Source organism: Panthera leo, chromosome B2 (assembly GCF_018350215.1).
Source record: "Panthera leo isolate Ple1 chromosome B2, P.leo_Ple1_pat1.1, whole genome shotgun sequence".
Classification (NCBI taxonomy): domain Eukaryota; kingdom Metazoa; phylum Chordata; class Mammalia; order Carnivora; family Felidae; genus Panthera; species Panthera leo.
In genome coordinates this window covers 52,275,924-52,291,980 of record NC_056683.1, presented here as the reverse complement: position 1 = coordinate 52,291,980, position 16,057 = coordinate 52,275,924, and the positions used below count along the sequence as shown (strand labels likewise).

The window sequence follows — 16,057 nt, the reverse complement described above, 5'->3', positions numbered from 1 at the left end:
ACTGGCCATATGTTGGGATGACAAACGTTAGCAATGGTAAGGTTACAGACCTGAGAAAAGTGTGTAAATGGGTGATAAGATTCATGGAAAATAAAGTTTAATAGTATATATTTTTAGATAGTTTTGAAAGATAGCTTTTGAGAGTTATCTAATATAATATGCTATTTTGTATATAAATATTCTCTCAGATGGCACATCATAATGAGTCTTTTGTGATTTTTTTAAAACTATGAAATCAACTAACATGTCTGTTGTTAATGCAGAGTTAGTAATTGCTACTTCTTTTAGTAAACCAAAGAAAATCATTGGATAACTTTTGGTAATTTTTTGCAATCGATCTGAAGGTGAGAGATTAAAATAACAATTAGAATTAAAAATATTCAAACATTTAATTGACATAAATCATAATACATGAAACTAAAACTGAAATAGCCTGAAATAAATTCAGTTGAAGGTCAGACTTCTACCATGTTTAAATCAAAAGTGGAGAAATTATTTTAAACTGACTTTGTTTTTTATTTCCAAAGAGCAATAGATGAAAATGAAAGAAAAAAAGAAAGAAAGAAAGAAAGAAAGAAAGAAAGAAAGAAAGAAAGAAGAAAGAAAGAGCCACAAAGTAATTTTAGCTTCAGATCGCTAGGATAATAAAATCTGTGTGTACAGACATTTTTAAAAAAGAATAGTTTTACTCAGATATCCCTGTCATATGAAAGAAGATTCTACCAGTTTTGAAGTGGCCCCGCTCCATTGGCTGTTGGGAGTGTGCTTATGCTGGTGAGGACAACTTGCTCGGAGAGTTTTGATATGTTGTCAAAGTTGCTGATCTGGGTGGTCAAAGACTTCCGGCTCTCTGTGCTGGTCCGGCCCCGGGTGAGCCGGTCCTCCTGGCGATGGTGAACTCCAAGGCAACAGCAAGAAAATGCAGCTTTAAATTCCTCTCGAAACTTTCCTGCCAAATCGGGGAGAATGAAAGGAAAAAGAAATAAGCATAAACATGTTTCAACAAATCCATGAGTAGGGTACAAATAAGCTGCTGCCTTGAGCCAAACTAACAATGAGGTGCAACATTTTGGGAAAAGTGGGAAACAGGAAGAGGAAATTGTGTTATTAGAAGCTGGGTAGACTCCTGAAACAATAAGATATTTCCCTAAAATAATGTAACTGCTTTTCATGTGTGATGCTTGGAGTTTGATTTATTCCTTCAGGGTTAAACCTTCTGTATTTGTGAGTGTGGGTTATTTAGATTAACTATAATAAAAGTGATCATTAGTAGGATGTCCAGAGTTATTTAATAACTTCAAAAATGATGAAAGCTGTATTGTATATAGCCATGACTATACAGAAATTATCCCTTTATTGTCCTCTGAAGAAACTGTTCTACTGGCACACTGAGTTCAACAAAGAATCTATAAAAAAAAATCTTAGAATACGTAGAGAATTTCTAAAGCTTTATAATTCGGCATAAAGCAGAACAAAAAACTGAAGGAAGTTCTTTCTTGCCTTTAAATTACTGACGTGAAACTGGAGAAGTATGAAAATGAAATAATCATCTTTTTAAAGGAAAAACGAACAGCACTGGGAGTCATCCGTGTTCTCTCTGAGCCTCAATTACCAAACTGGGTGATTGAGTGACAACACAAGAAGGGAAGGTTCAAGGGTGTAGCAAAATAGGAGGCACCAGCCAAGTCCCCAGTGGTTATCAGCACCTCCCCTGCCTCACTCAACCCTCTGACTTTGACTTGGTTCTGTGGCCTTGACTTCAAATACTTCTCCTTACACAACCTCTTAGTGGGTTTTATCTGCTTAGTGCAAGGGTCAGGCCCTTAGTCATTTCCTAACCTCAAGGCAGTGGCTTCTTCATTGCTTTCCAAGACAGAGCTCCACATGGCCCCTTAGCTCTTCAAACAGCACATGAGCAGTGAGTTGTATCTGGTTATCTAAGACCTAATGCCATCTTTATTTTAGAGACAGGGGTTGGATGTAGCAGGGGAAAGCATGAAAACGGACAACCGAATACAAAATAAAGCTCCACCACCTGATTCTCTGAAAGATGAAATAAAGCAGGTTTATATACGGTATATGCCATGATCAAGAAAAAAACAACAAGAAAAGTTGCTTAAAAAAAAGTCTAATTGATTGTCTTTTTTTTAATAACCCATACAACCCACAAGACTAAAGATGAAGTTGGAAAATACACATTTTTTATTAAGTATGTCATAAAATGAATTGCTTTTTCTTCCACATTAAATGATCATATATTTAGGGATAGCAATGAGAAAGAAATGACCAACTGGTTAGAGAAGAAGACAGTGTAAAGATGTAACTAATTAAAACACAGTTTTAGAAGTCAGCCAGGAAAAATGTTTGTAAATAAAACAATTAGTTAATTGACTTTTATAATTATGTTGGTTCCATAAACAGAGACAGATTAAATCAGTTAGAGGTGTGTGTGTGTGTGTGTGTGTGTGTGTGTGTGTGTGTGATTTAGTTTGTGCGTTATTTAGGAGTAATATCATTTTTTGGTGGTCATTGAGAAATCTTGAGATAAACCCAAGAGATGTTACTGATAAGAGAAATGCAAATACAGAAACCTACCTAAAAGTGGAAGGGTTCTAATTCAACCTCAATTAGGCAATCTCAGTGTTGTCAAAGGAAATAATATAGCAAGTCTGTTTTATTTTCAGATAAATTTGTTTTACATTTTGGTAAATCATAAGTTTAATGTATGGCAAGCAAGATTCTGTGGTATTCAGTTCTTACAATTTTCACTTTCCTATTTCAACATTTCTTTTAAATTTTATGGGGAAAATTGCTTACATGATTTCCTCTGATGAGTTAGGTAAGAGGCTCCTTCTCATAAGGGGAAGAAAAACTCAAGACAAATTACATCGGGGGGAAAAAATTCTCATTATATGGCACTTAAGCTCTTTACACATTTCAAGAGTGTTCAACACCCTGCTGGTCATTGATCCCTTGCCCTTGGTTAGAATTGTGGTTTGCATGGAAGAAACAGTTGAAAACTCACCACTGAGAAAATTGTAAATAATTGGGTTCGCAGCACTATTGGCATATACGAGCCAGTGTGAAAATGTAAACCAGGCATATACAGTCTCTCTGTCTTCTGTGTGGGTAAACATCCCAAATACTCTGTAGGAAAAACAAACCAAACCAAAAAACAGTGACAGAAAATCCAATGTGATTTTGAAAAGTACCTTTCAAATAATGAAATTCAAGTGTGAACATAGCCCTTGATAGAGGCTGCTTAACCCCTGTTCTCCTCTGCAGTGGGCATTGGTTTATGCTACCATTGTGAGTTTAGAAAAACCTCAGAACCTGAACAAAATCTCCATGGCACAATTAGTAAATCAAAAGCCAAATCGGATCAGAGAAGGATCTTTCTCTCCCATAAATAGTAAATGCAATACTCTTTCTGGTGGGTAAGTGTACAGAAGTCACATATATATCTATGTTCCTTCTTTCATATTGTTTCTAAATACAATTGATCAATGTTTGCTAATATTCCGTTTTGGGCATCATTTAAAAAGCACTCCTAAACTGTAGTCTCTGTGTACTTCTTCCTTTCTACATTCGTGCACTGATCAAAGTTTCACCATTTTTCAACTACAATCTCCCCAGCCTTGTTGAAATTTGTCTTCTGGGAATTCATTATGGCCAGAGAGGAACTAGTTTTCAGTAGGCAAAATTCTGGTAACTTCTTAAAATTCATGAGTTTTAGTGTTTTATTTATTATTTTAAACTCTGCGGGTGCCAGGTGGCTCAGTCAGTTGAACATCTCTTGATCTCGGCTCAGGTCATGATTTCACAGTTCGTGAGTTTGAGCCCCTTATCTGGCTCTGCAGTAACAGTGTTGAGCCTGCTTGGGATTCTCTCTCTCTCTCTCTCTCTCTCTCTCTCTCTCTCTCTCAAAATAAGTAAAAAAAAAAAAAAAAAAAAAAAAAAGAAAAGAAAAAAGAAAAATCTTCATTATTTTAAACTCTGAAAAATATTTATTTTATCCTTAAACATCATTTTTAAGATTTGTTTCATATTCAGAAATATCTCATCTATCAAATTGTATTCACTAGCCAACAGTAGGTAACTTGTAACTACCCAATAATTAATTTTATAGGCTGAAGATAATTCATTCCCTGCCAGAGGCTCCATCATTGATTGTGTAATTTGATTACACATGATGGTGCCCATGATAGAAATGCCTTTCGGCAATAAAGTGATGTTCTGTGGAGTACTCGAGTTTTACAAAAATACAATATGGAGTGAAATAACATGGACAATTAATGGTCTGTTATGGAATTAATGGTCTCTTATGACCCTCTACCATAATATATCTTTGAAATCCTAGACAAACTAGAACTACTTTAAAGAAGCAGGTTTCGACTAGTTGGGCAAAAATTGTTTCCAGGAAAAAGGATTTAGAAATTCATTGGTGAGAGAAAGAAACACAAGCATGATCTTACAAGAACAAACAAAGAGATAAGCATTTGAAGAAAATGTGTGTAGTAAAGAGCAAAACAATCTTCAGGGTTACTTGAAGTGTTTGGTTTTTTTGTTTTTCAAATTTTATGGAAAAGAGCAGAATGCTCAAAAAAATCGAAAATATTTTAAATTTTACATAGACTTTCTTCTTAGCCATTTTTCCTTGGAAAGGGAGATGTTAAAGGTAGAAAAATAAGAAAAAATATGACAGACAAGTAGATATTTGGAACTAGCTAAAAGACAGGTACAAATGCTAAGATTCAGGAAATCCAAACAAGCAATCCAGAGAGCAGTAAATCCCATTTTCATCGAATTTAGACAGACAACAAAGTCCAAAAAAATTTTTTTAAAAAGGAGAAAATCATTCAGTAGCATATCGTGTTTATAAAGCTCTTAGGAATAGAAAAGATCGTCTATCCAGAGATCAGAATAAATTTGTTTGGGATTTCTGTGGTCAAGAAAAGTAAGAGAGGCATTATGAAAAGTTATGGAGGGCAAAGTCGCTTCTCATGAGTCAGTATACGTTCCATGCTACCAAAAAGCTTACGCCTTAAGGCTGCATCTATACTAAATAATATTACTGAGCAAAAGTTCACTTTCCATCGAAAAAGTTATTAAGCCCTTAAAAACAAGGGCCAAGGAGAATGAGAAATTTCTGCAGCTGGCTCTACCACCTTTAGTGTGTGTGACTCCAGCCAAAGTTGCCGCTCTCCAGAGTCTCCAGCTGTGAGGAATATGATATGGACTCTGAATCAGGGAAAACTGAGAGGAGCAACCCCAGTTTAAGTTCGAAGCCTATTATAAACAAAATTACTATTACCTTGGGGCCAGTCCGTTTGCAACAGTTATGATAATTCCCAATAAAGTTGGCTGGCTGTGAAGTTCATGTGTACCATGGCCCCTGTACTGGCTGTTCACGTTGGTCAATTGTTTTCACTTAACAGTGTATCTGCGGCCTAACAAATAACATACTTTCTCTCTCTGAAAAGTTGTGTGCTTTTATTAATAGTCACCTTGAGCTTAATTCAGTGACTTCAGGAAATACATTTTCTTTCTTTTTTTTTTTCATTTAAACATTTAAAACACAGTATGAGTCCTGATTCCATTTTTTTGAGGGTGCTCACAAATGCACTTTTAAGTATAATTAGGATGCTAACAAAACATTCTTATCTCCTTTTATCTTTTCGATAGAATCCTGTCATAATTCCCTATGTAGGAGAACAAAGTTTTGGAAAGCCCATTTGTTCTGATCAAAAAAGAACTCCAAGCTGTCAATGTTTGCTGTTGTTGCTTTTTTTTTGGTTTTGTTTTGTTTCTTTTGTTTGTTTTGTTTTGTTTTTTGCATTAGAACTTTTTTTGCAACTAAGGCTCAGCAATTAGCTCAAAGAGGTCAGGGGAACCTCTGTTTTATGTCTGCCACTCAACAGAGAATTTCCATGGACAAGAGCTTATAGAGTCTGAGCATACTAAAAAGGCTGTCTGCCTTACCTGATAGTCACAACACATTCAGTTATCTGGCCTGACAACTATCTAGGCAAAGGGCTTAGATTTTTCTCTGGCTTAAGAAGAAAGAAAAAAAAAAAGAACTTAATTAAGAACCAAGAAATGACAGCCACTTTGTTTTGAAATAATGGGTGAACTTTACCTCTTTAGCACGTTGAGGATGCTAATCGGTAGATAGCAAATTGCAAACACCAAAAGCACAACCATTAGCATCCGGGCTGTTTTCCGTCTGGCTCGGATCTGCTTTATTTCAGCGGCCACAGCACTAATCCTGGACTTGGTCTGCTGTCCCGACCCTCGAGGCTGTGAAGTAGGCTGCAGGGGCTTCCATTTTCTCTGAACTACAGATGATGTTCCAGGGATCTGAAAGGAGCAGAAACTTTATTGCCATCTGACTCAGGGATGTTCCACTTTGGAGAAGTAACCCAAAGATATAAGAAGGAGAGTATTCTGGATGCCTGTGGTCCAGGGAGGTTAAAGGCCTGTTTCCCCCAGAACGTTTGCTGAGTTAAGTATGTTCTTGAGTAATACAGTGGAGTGTCAAATAGGATTTGTGGTGGAAAAGAAAATTGAAAAATCCCATTTTTAAAAATAAATTTTTAATGTTTATTTATTTTTGAGAGAGAAAAGGGAGGAGGTGGTCAACGGCAGAGAGAGGGAGACAGAATGGGAAGCAGGCTCTAGGCTCTGAGCTGTCAGCCTATAGTCCAACACGGGTCCCAAACCCACAGACTGTGAGATCACGATCTGAGCCCATGTTGGACACTTAACAGACTGAGCCACTCAGATGCCCCTGAAACATCCCATTTTTATTAAGGTCTAAAGAGAGCTCAAATGGAAAAGCTATCTCTTTATAAACAGAGAAGTTGTATATCCAGACAATGGAATATCATTCAGGGCTGAAAAGAAGTGAGATATTAAGCCATGAAAAATCATAGGGAACTTAAATGTGTATTAGTAAGTAAAAGAATCCAATCTGAAAAGGCTACAAGTATATGACATCTTAGAAATGGTAAAATCAGAGAGACAGCAAAAAGATCAATGGTTCCCAGGGGCTGGAGGTGGGGTGGGATGGGGGGTTACTAAGCAGAGAACAGAGGATTCTTGGAGCAGTAAAAATACTCTATATGATGCCATAATGATGGATACATGTCATTATACAATACACATTATACAATGTATTTGGATACACAGTCCAAACCCATAGAATGTACAATATCAAAGGTGAACTCTTAGGTAAATTCTGGACTTTGGGCTTAGTAGATCCGTGTAGGTTTATCAGTTGTAATATATATATATATATATATATATATATATATATATATATATATCTCACTTATATATATATATATCTCACTTATATATATATATCACTTGTAATATATATATCACTTAAGTGAGGGATATGGATAACGGGGAGGTACTTTATGAGTGAAGGTAGGAGGCAGAGAAACCTCTGTATCTTCCACACAATTTTGCTGTGAACCTGAAACTGCTCTTAAAAACAAAACCAGCAAACAAGTCTTAATTAAAATGCGAGAGAAATAAAAACTGGCAAAAAAAGAGATGTAAAAGGATGACAACCATATTCTCTTATTAGGAATTCCCAGTTCTGTTCAGATACCTCAGTGTAAAGACAGGGAAAACCTAATAGGTAATTGCAAAAGAAACCTGAATGGATTTTTTTTCATGCGTCACTACTGCCATCTGCTGTCAGATGGACAGATAGGACTTAACTACCTAGTGCTTTTTATTAGACTTTGTTTTTCAGGTTTGGCCAGTGCAAACCTTGAGTGAAGGGACGAAAAAAATAAACTGTTCTCCATTGTTTACTACGTATTGTTATGAAATTGCTTGAAACCAATTTCATGCTCCAGTCTGGTCCTTTAAAATGCACACAAAAATCGTGAGAATCCCTTGTGGTCTTATATTAACATTTCAAATAGCTGGAATTTGTAACAATAATTATACAACTTGTACTTTTCCATTTCTTTTCAAAGTTATTTGATAATGGCAGGGAGTCCTTCCAAGTATAATATTTTCTTAATTACAAACTCATGAAGATTGATAGGGTTTAGTGAGCATAACAATAAAATTCAGCATGCATAATTTTTTAAGAGGAAAATGCGCTAACACACCATAGCCGTGTTCTCATTCTCATGAAGACTCACTCTTTGGTCACCTTAGTTCTGTTAAGATTATTCAATTGTTGTTTTTATCTCTGTGCTGCAAGCCAAGACAGACCAATGTGTCCCTGTGCTCTATCAGAATGGACGTCATATGGACTCTGTTTTTATACATCACAAGATTCAACTGTGTTAGATAATCGTTGAAAGCAGAATTTTACTGTTTTCAACACAGTTGAAAATTTTTGATTTCCACACAGAGCTTCTGTTGACCAATAACTATTCCCTCTCAAAAAGAAACACATGAAGTTAATGAAAAATTGCCCTTAAATAGAAATACATTTGATAAATTATTTCTTTTCTGGCTCTGTATGTTCTGTCATGTAGACTTGACCTTTTCAGACAGTAGTGGTCCTAAAAATCTTCTTATCTATATTATTGGTTGTGGGGGTAGGCACTGAGAATCCTTTCTCCTCTGTGAGTCTCTTTTTAAACAGTCTTTCTTTTAAATAATTGAGGAGAAAGTGCAATGGATATTGGAAAGTTCCAGAAAAACTCTAGCATGAGTAACCCTATAAATGTCTGCTAAATGATCTTGAACTGTTTTCTAAATGATCTCTTAGAGATCATTTAAACTTTAGCAATTCTATTATTGAGTGCTTCCCTGAAGGAAAGAAACAATATCCTGCAGCTGATAACTTCCTCAACCGTCAGAAACATATTTCCCATAAAGAGAAACTGCCACAGGGAAAATGGCTATGGTCTCTGCCATCAGAATTAAAAACAAACAAAACCAGTGATAATGCTCTCTTTTAGCTGATGATCTGAATAAGGATAGAATATGTTTAATCCTGAACTCATCTTGAGGACACCTACAAATGTCTCCACTGATAAGTCATATGTCTAGAGAAAGTCCACGTAAAAATATTAGAAAATGCCTATAATAACTGAGCATCACAAACTATGTATAGTCTGGAGTAATCATTAATGTGTTCCTAAAAGCAGATAATTCCAAATCCCACTTATACATGATCGAGCATTGAGAAGGGTTAAATAAAATACCCATGTCTCCATCTAACAAGTCAGAATTAGCATTTAGTCCTGTCTCACTACAGAGTCTATCTTTTTTCCCATCGTTTCCATTTATAAGCTTCAACACAATGTATTATGGAAGTCAGTAAATTTTTATGCCTAGTTACGTGGATTAAATAATCATACAAAAGGGCAATTGAGAAATCCAGCCTGGTAGGCTGTCCATGGAGGAAGGTCTTCCCCTGCCATCTTAGGAAAGGCTCAACCATCTGACTGTGGAAAGTTCGTGGACACACACACACACACACACACACACACACACTACATTTATTCCATTATTTTAAATAAACTTTAAAATCATCTTTGATATGAAAATATATCCTGGAAGAGATATTACCACAATTATGAATTGGAAATATCATGTAAATGATGGACCTTGAAACCTGCCCTTTCTTAAAGTATTTGTGACCAGGATTAAGTCACAAGAAAAGGCAAACGTGTGGCATACATTAAAAGAATAGAGAATATTATGAACAACCAATACATTTGCAATCTTAAATGAGATGGATAAATACCTTAAAAAAAATAAAGATTACTGAAACTGACACTATAATTCCAAACCTTGCTACAAAAAAAACAAAAAAAAAAAAACAAAAACAAAAAAAAACAAACCTTCCAGACCCAGATAGGATCATTGTTCCTGATCGATCAATTCGATAGAACAGTAAAAATAAACACTACCAATCTGATTCAGACTCTTTCTGAATTCCAAGAAACAATTATACTTTCTGACTAATTTTATAAGACCACAGTTATCCTAAAAGTAAAAAACATAACAACAAAAGAAAACAGTTGACAAATATCTCTCATGAGTAGAGATGAAAAATTCCTGAAAATATATTATCAAGTTGCATTCAGCAATATACAAAAAGGATAATAAAATTCACTCAATAAATCAGACTGATTCCAGCAATGCAGTGTTGATTAAACATTCAAAGGTTAATCAATGTAATTTTTCATATTAACAGAATAAGAGAAATAATATGACATTTCAAAAAATAAAGGAAAAGCATTTGAAAAATTCAACACATTTTCATGATACAAGTCTCAGTAAACTTGTAAACTAGTAATACAAAGAAACCTAATCAACCTGATAAAGGGCATCTTACCTAATGGAAAAAGATGAATGCTTTTTTTTTTAAATATTTATTTTTGATGGGGCTCCTGGGTGGCTCAGTTGAGCATCAGACTTCAGCTTAGTCATGATTTCACGGCTCATGGGTTCAAGACCCCCCAAGTGGGACTCTGCTGATGGCTCTGAGCCTGGAGCCTGCTTCAGATTCTGTGCCTCCCTCTTTCTCTGCCCCTCCCTCACTCATACTCTGTCTCCTTCTCAAAAACAAATTTTAAAAAACCATTAAAATTTTTGTAAGTATTTTTTGAGAGTACAAGTGGGGAGGGGTAGAAAGAGAGGGGACAGAGGATCTGAAGCAGCCTCTGTACTGACAGCAGTAATAAGTCTTTTCTCACTACTTCTACTCAACATTATACTGGAGGTCCCAACCAGTACAAGAAGACAAGAAAAATAGATAAAAGGTATATAGATTGATTTTATTGAGGACATTATTGCTTATGAAGTAAATCCTAGGGAATCTCCAAAACTCCACTAGAATTGTTACATGAAATTAGCAATATGCAGGATCCAAAATCAAAAAACAATCAGTTGTATTTCTGTGATATGATTTACTATAGAAATCTATAAATTTTATGTGTGTGTGTGTATATATATATATATATATATATATATATATATATATATATATATAGTATCATTCAGATGACCAAAATATACTAGATCTTCATCTACCATTCCTGTAAGTACTTCAGTGCCATAAAGGTGAGATGGGTATCTTGTTTTATTTTTTTTTTAATTTTTTTTAACGTTTATTTATTTTTGAGAGAGAGAGAGACAGAGCATGAACGGGGGAGGGTCAGAGAGAGGGAGACACAGAATCTGAAACAGGCTCCAGGCTCTGAGCTGTCAGCACAGAGCCCGACACGGGGCTCGAACTCACAGACCGCGAGATCGTGACCTGAGCTGAAGTCGGCCGCTTAACCGACTGAGCCACCCAGGCGCCCCGATGGGTATCTTGTTTTAAAGGAGGGAACCTAAAGTCAAAAGCTAGTTGCCAGGAGGACAACCCATTAAAGGGTTGTAACTTTCAGTCCCATTCCCTGACCTCTGGGTAAGAAAGAGGGCTGGAGTTTGAATCAGCCAAAGCCAATGACTTGGTGAATCATGACTACATAATGAAATCTCTATAAAAACCCAAAAGGACAATGGGTTTCAGAGAGCTTCTCGGCTGGTGAATGTAAGGAGATGTGGGGTAAGAGGTTTACCAGGAGGGAGCCTGGAAGCTCCTTACCCTGTGTATCTCTACATCTGCCTGTTGATTTGTATCCTTTAGCATATACTTTAATAAACTAGTAAACACAAGTGTTTCAAAAATGAGCCACTTTAGCAAATTAAAACAATCTGAGGAGGAGGTCATTGGAATCCCCAATCTGTAGTTGGTCTGTCAGTCAGAAGCACAGGTCACAACCTGGGGCTTGTGACTGGCATCTAAAGTGGGAAGTGGGGCAGGGGTGCTTGGGTGGCTCAGTCAGTTAAGCATCCGCCTCTTGGTTTTTGGCTCAGGTCATGATCTCACGGTTCGTGGGTTCAAGCCCCTCATTGGGCTCCATGCTGACAGCATGGAGCCTGCTTGGGATTCTCTCTCTCCCTCTCTCTGCTGCTGCTCACTCAGTTTCTGTCTCTCAAAATAAATAAATAAACTTAAAAAAATTAAAGTGATAAGTGGGAGAGCAGTCTTGTAGGACTGAACCCTAAAACACATGGAATCTATCTTCAAGTAGATAGTGTCAGAATTGCTGAAATTGGTGTTGTGTGTATCAGAACACCACACCCTAAACATTAGAATTAGGTCTGGGAAACCTAAAAGAACTTCTATAAACCAGTAATAATCAACTGGAAAATTCGATTACAAAATAACATGAGTTTAAATGGAAAGAACAACTAATCTTATTCTTTAACAATACATGGACAAAATATGTATACCTAAAATTATATAAGTTGTCAAGAGCTATCAAAAAAGATAAATAAATGGGGAGAGACACCATGTCAATGAATTGGAACTTAAAGTTATTAATATGTCAATTTTCCTCCAAGGGATCCATAGATTAAATGCAATCAATCCCATTCAAAAAAGCAGCAATTTTCTTGAGAAAGGTGAAACACAGATTTGCAAAATGTTTATGAAATGCTGTGCAGTTATGAAGGAACCCAGTACAGAGTCACTTAATGGCCAGGAAGGGGAGTATAACTACTCAAAGCAGAGAAGGAAAAAGGCAGAGAGGAGGGCCATGAAATTGTGGTACATAAACAAGCCACGAACAACACTGCTCAATGCTGGCAAATGATCAAGCAAGAAATCCTTAGGGAAACATTTTTTTGGAAATCATTGGTGACTTCATTGAGAGATGTTTCAGTGGAGTGATAGGATTTGAATAAGAATAAAGTGGGCTCAGAGATCAGTGGAAGTGATCAGGGCATGGAAGGTGGTGAGAAAAAGGAGTCGACAAATAAAAATGTCATGCATTTTAGCTAGCAGGAGGAGCAAAGGGTTAAGTTAACATCTGGAAGAGTCTGAGAGTTAGGATGAGAGTCCTTAAAAATGCCCACTCCAGGAGGACACTCTTCTTTACCTTTCCTCTATCCTTTAGCTCATTACCCATTTTATCATAATAGAGTACAACTGATGCTTGGTAGATGCTATCTCATATAAAGCAATAATCTCTATCTTCCTCTGTGTGTCTGGCAAAAACAATGGAATTTTTTTCTTATTTTTTACATTACCATTTGAAAATGATTTGGCTCTAAGACCCACAGACATTTTTTTCCATATAACTCCATGACTTTTTTTTTAATCCTGCTACAGCTCTTTTATTTATTTTTAAGTGTTTATTTATTTTTGAGAGAGAGAGAGAGAGAGAGAGAGAGAACAAGCAGAGGAGTGGCAGAGAAGGGAGGCACAGAATCTGAAGTAGGCTCCAGGCTCCACATAGCCCAATGCAGGGCCCGAACCCACAAACCATGAGATCATGACATGAGCTGAAGTTGAAAGCTTAACTGACTGAGCTACCCAGGCTCCCCAAAGCACAGCCTTCCTAGAGATTAGATGTATATGCTAATTCCTCATGATAAGAATCTGTCCCATCTCTTGACTTCATTCTCAATCTTGCAATAAATAGCTCTACTTGCAGATTCTACAGATGACCCTGCTACAGACAACAGCAGCTATAATTGTTGTCCCTGATTCTCTCACCCAACCCTCGAACTCAAGGCTCTTGTCCTTTGTCCATCCCCAGATGTGTTATCTCTCAACATGACTCCATCACCCAATTAGCTCTTTGTAGAAACTGGCTTTCCCTTCCCTTCCTGGAATCCAACAAATGGTTTTCACTGAATAGGTCCTCTCATGCTTCCATACTTCTATGGACCTTAAAATCTTAGTCACAAACAACCTTTGGATAATTCCCATTACATATTCTCATTGCATCAACATGTTGAGTTGTGTGTTTAACCTTTTTTCCTTCTCCAGAGTTTGAGCAGAAGAATTCGTAAAAGAATTCCCTCCATATTTAGTTACTTTTTAAAAAAATCACTTTTTGTTATTTTTATTTTTTAATGTTTATTTATTTTTGAGAGAGAGAGAGAGAGAGAGAGAGTGAGCGGGGGGGGAGGGGGGGCAGAGAGAGGGGGGAGACACAGAATCTGAAGCATGCTCCAGGCTCTGAGCTGTCAGCACAGAGCCTGCATGACACGGGGCTCGAATTCAGAAACTCTTGTTTTTTTGTTGTTTTTTTTTTAACATATTTTTTGAGACATAATTTATATGCCATAAATTCCCTTTTAAGGGGTACAGTTAAGTAGGTTTTAGTGTATTCACAAAGTTGTGCAATTATCACCCCATCACTGTCTACTTCCAGAGTATTTTCATCACCGTGAAATAAAACTCCAAACCCTTTAGCAGTCACTTCCTATCTCCCCATCCTACTACCCGCTGCAAACACAAACCATTCTGGCTTTATAAAATTTCCTATTCTCTACATTTCATATAAACAGAATCATACAATATGTAGTTTTTTGAGTCAGGCTATTTTCACTTAATAATAATTTCAAGATTCACCCATATTGTAGTATTTCAATATTTCATTATTTTTTATAGCTAAATAATATTCTATTGTACACCTATACCACAATTAGTTTATTCATTCATCCATTGATGGACATTGATTTGTTTCCACTTTTGGACTGCTATTGATGCTGTTGCTATGCACAACAATGTATAAGTTTTTATGTGGACATGTTTTCAATTCTCTTGGGTATATAGTTAGGGATTAAATTGCTACCACATGGTAATCCTTTAAGATTTTGAGGAATGGCCAAACCATTTTCCAAAGTAGCTGCATCAGTTTCCATTGTTACCAGCCGTATAATGAGAGTACTAATTTCTCTGCATTCTCACCAATAATTGTTATCTTAAAAAAATTATTTTAGCCACCATATTGAGTGTGAAGAGATATCTTACTGTGGCTTTGATTTGCATTTTCCTAATAACTAACATTGTTGAGCATCTTTTGATGTGCTTATTGGCCATTTCTTTATTTTCTTTGAAGAAAATGTTATTAAAATCATTGCCCACTTTTAATGTGTTATTTCTTTTTATTGTTGAATAAGAGTTCTTTATGTATTTTTGATATGTCTTTTATCATATATTTGATTTGCAAACATTTTCTCCGATTCTGTGGGTCACCTCTTCACTTTCCTCATGGTATACTCTGAAGTGCAAATGTTTTTATTCCAATAGCATCCAGTTTATCTATTTTTTAAATTTTTTAAATTTTTTAAATTTTAAATTTAAAAAAAAATTAAATTTTTAAAAATTTTTAAAATTTTAAAATTGCTTGTGGTTAGGCGTAATTTAAATCATTAGTCTAAAACAAGGTCATAATGATTCCTGACCTCAGTCTTACAATGAATGTGTTCTCCTCTAAGGTTTTGAGATGGCCCCTGACTTACAATGGTTTGGCCTATGATTTTTTTAACTTTATAATGGTACAAAAGTAATACACATTCAGTAGAAATTGTTCTTTGAAATTTGAAATTTGATATTTCCCTGGGCTATTAATATGTGGTAAAATATTCTCTCATGATTCCGGGCAGTGGCAGTGGGCACCCAGTCAACCATACAGTCATGAAGGTAAACAATTGATACATTTAAACCTATTCTGTGTTTTACTTTCAGTACAGTATTTAATAAATGCATGAAATATTCAACACTTCATTTTTTTCAATTTATTTATTTATTTTGAGAGAGAGAGTGTCTGCATGAGCCAGCAGGCTAAGGGCAGAGAGAGAGAGAGAGAGAGAGAGAGAGAGAGGGAGAGAGGGAGAATCCCAAGCAGGTCCTACTCCGTTAGCTCAGAGCCCGTAAGTCTCCAACCCACCAACTGTGAGATGATGATCTGAGCTGAGATCAAGAGTTGGGTGCTTAACCAACTGAACCACCCCGGCGCCCGCCAACACTTTACTATAGAATAGGTTTTATGTTAGATTATTTTGCCCAAATGTAGGTTAATATATGTGTTCTTCACACATTTAAATTAGGGTAGGCTAAGTGATGACATTTTACACAGGTCAGGTGTATTAAATGAATTTTTGACCTAGGTTATTTTCAACTTATGATGGCTTTATTGGGATGTAACCCCACTGTACATTGAGGAAGATCTGTATTAACTCTCATATTTAAGTCTACAATCTACTCTGAGTTAAATTTTAT

General features: G+C 36.1%; 1 protein-coding gene across 3 annotated transcripts in view; it reads right to left on the bottom strand.

Annotated features, from left to right (window-relative positions):
* Positions 1–615: 615 nt before the first annotated feature.
* The window catches only part of HCRTR2 (hypocretin receptor 2), a 107,498-nt gene continuing 92,056 nt past the window's right edge, over positions 616–16,057 (bottom strand). For all 3 annotated transcript variants that reach the window (XM_042937325.1, XM_042937326.1, XM_042937327.1), the window contains 3 exons: positions 6,140–6,360; positions 3,026–3,147; positions 616–949 (listed from right to left, as the gene is read on the bottom strand). In XM_042937325.1, the coding sequence (XP_042793259.1) occupies positions 720–949; positions 3,026–3,147; positions 6,140–6,360 (573 nt within the window). In that variant the 3' untranslated portion in view covers positions 616–719. The remainder of the gene's footprint in view (positions 950–3,025; positions 3,148–6,139; positions 6,361–16,057) is intronic.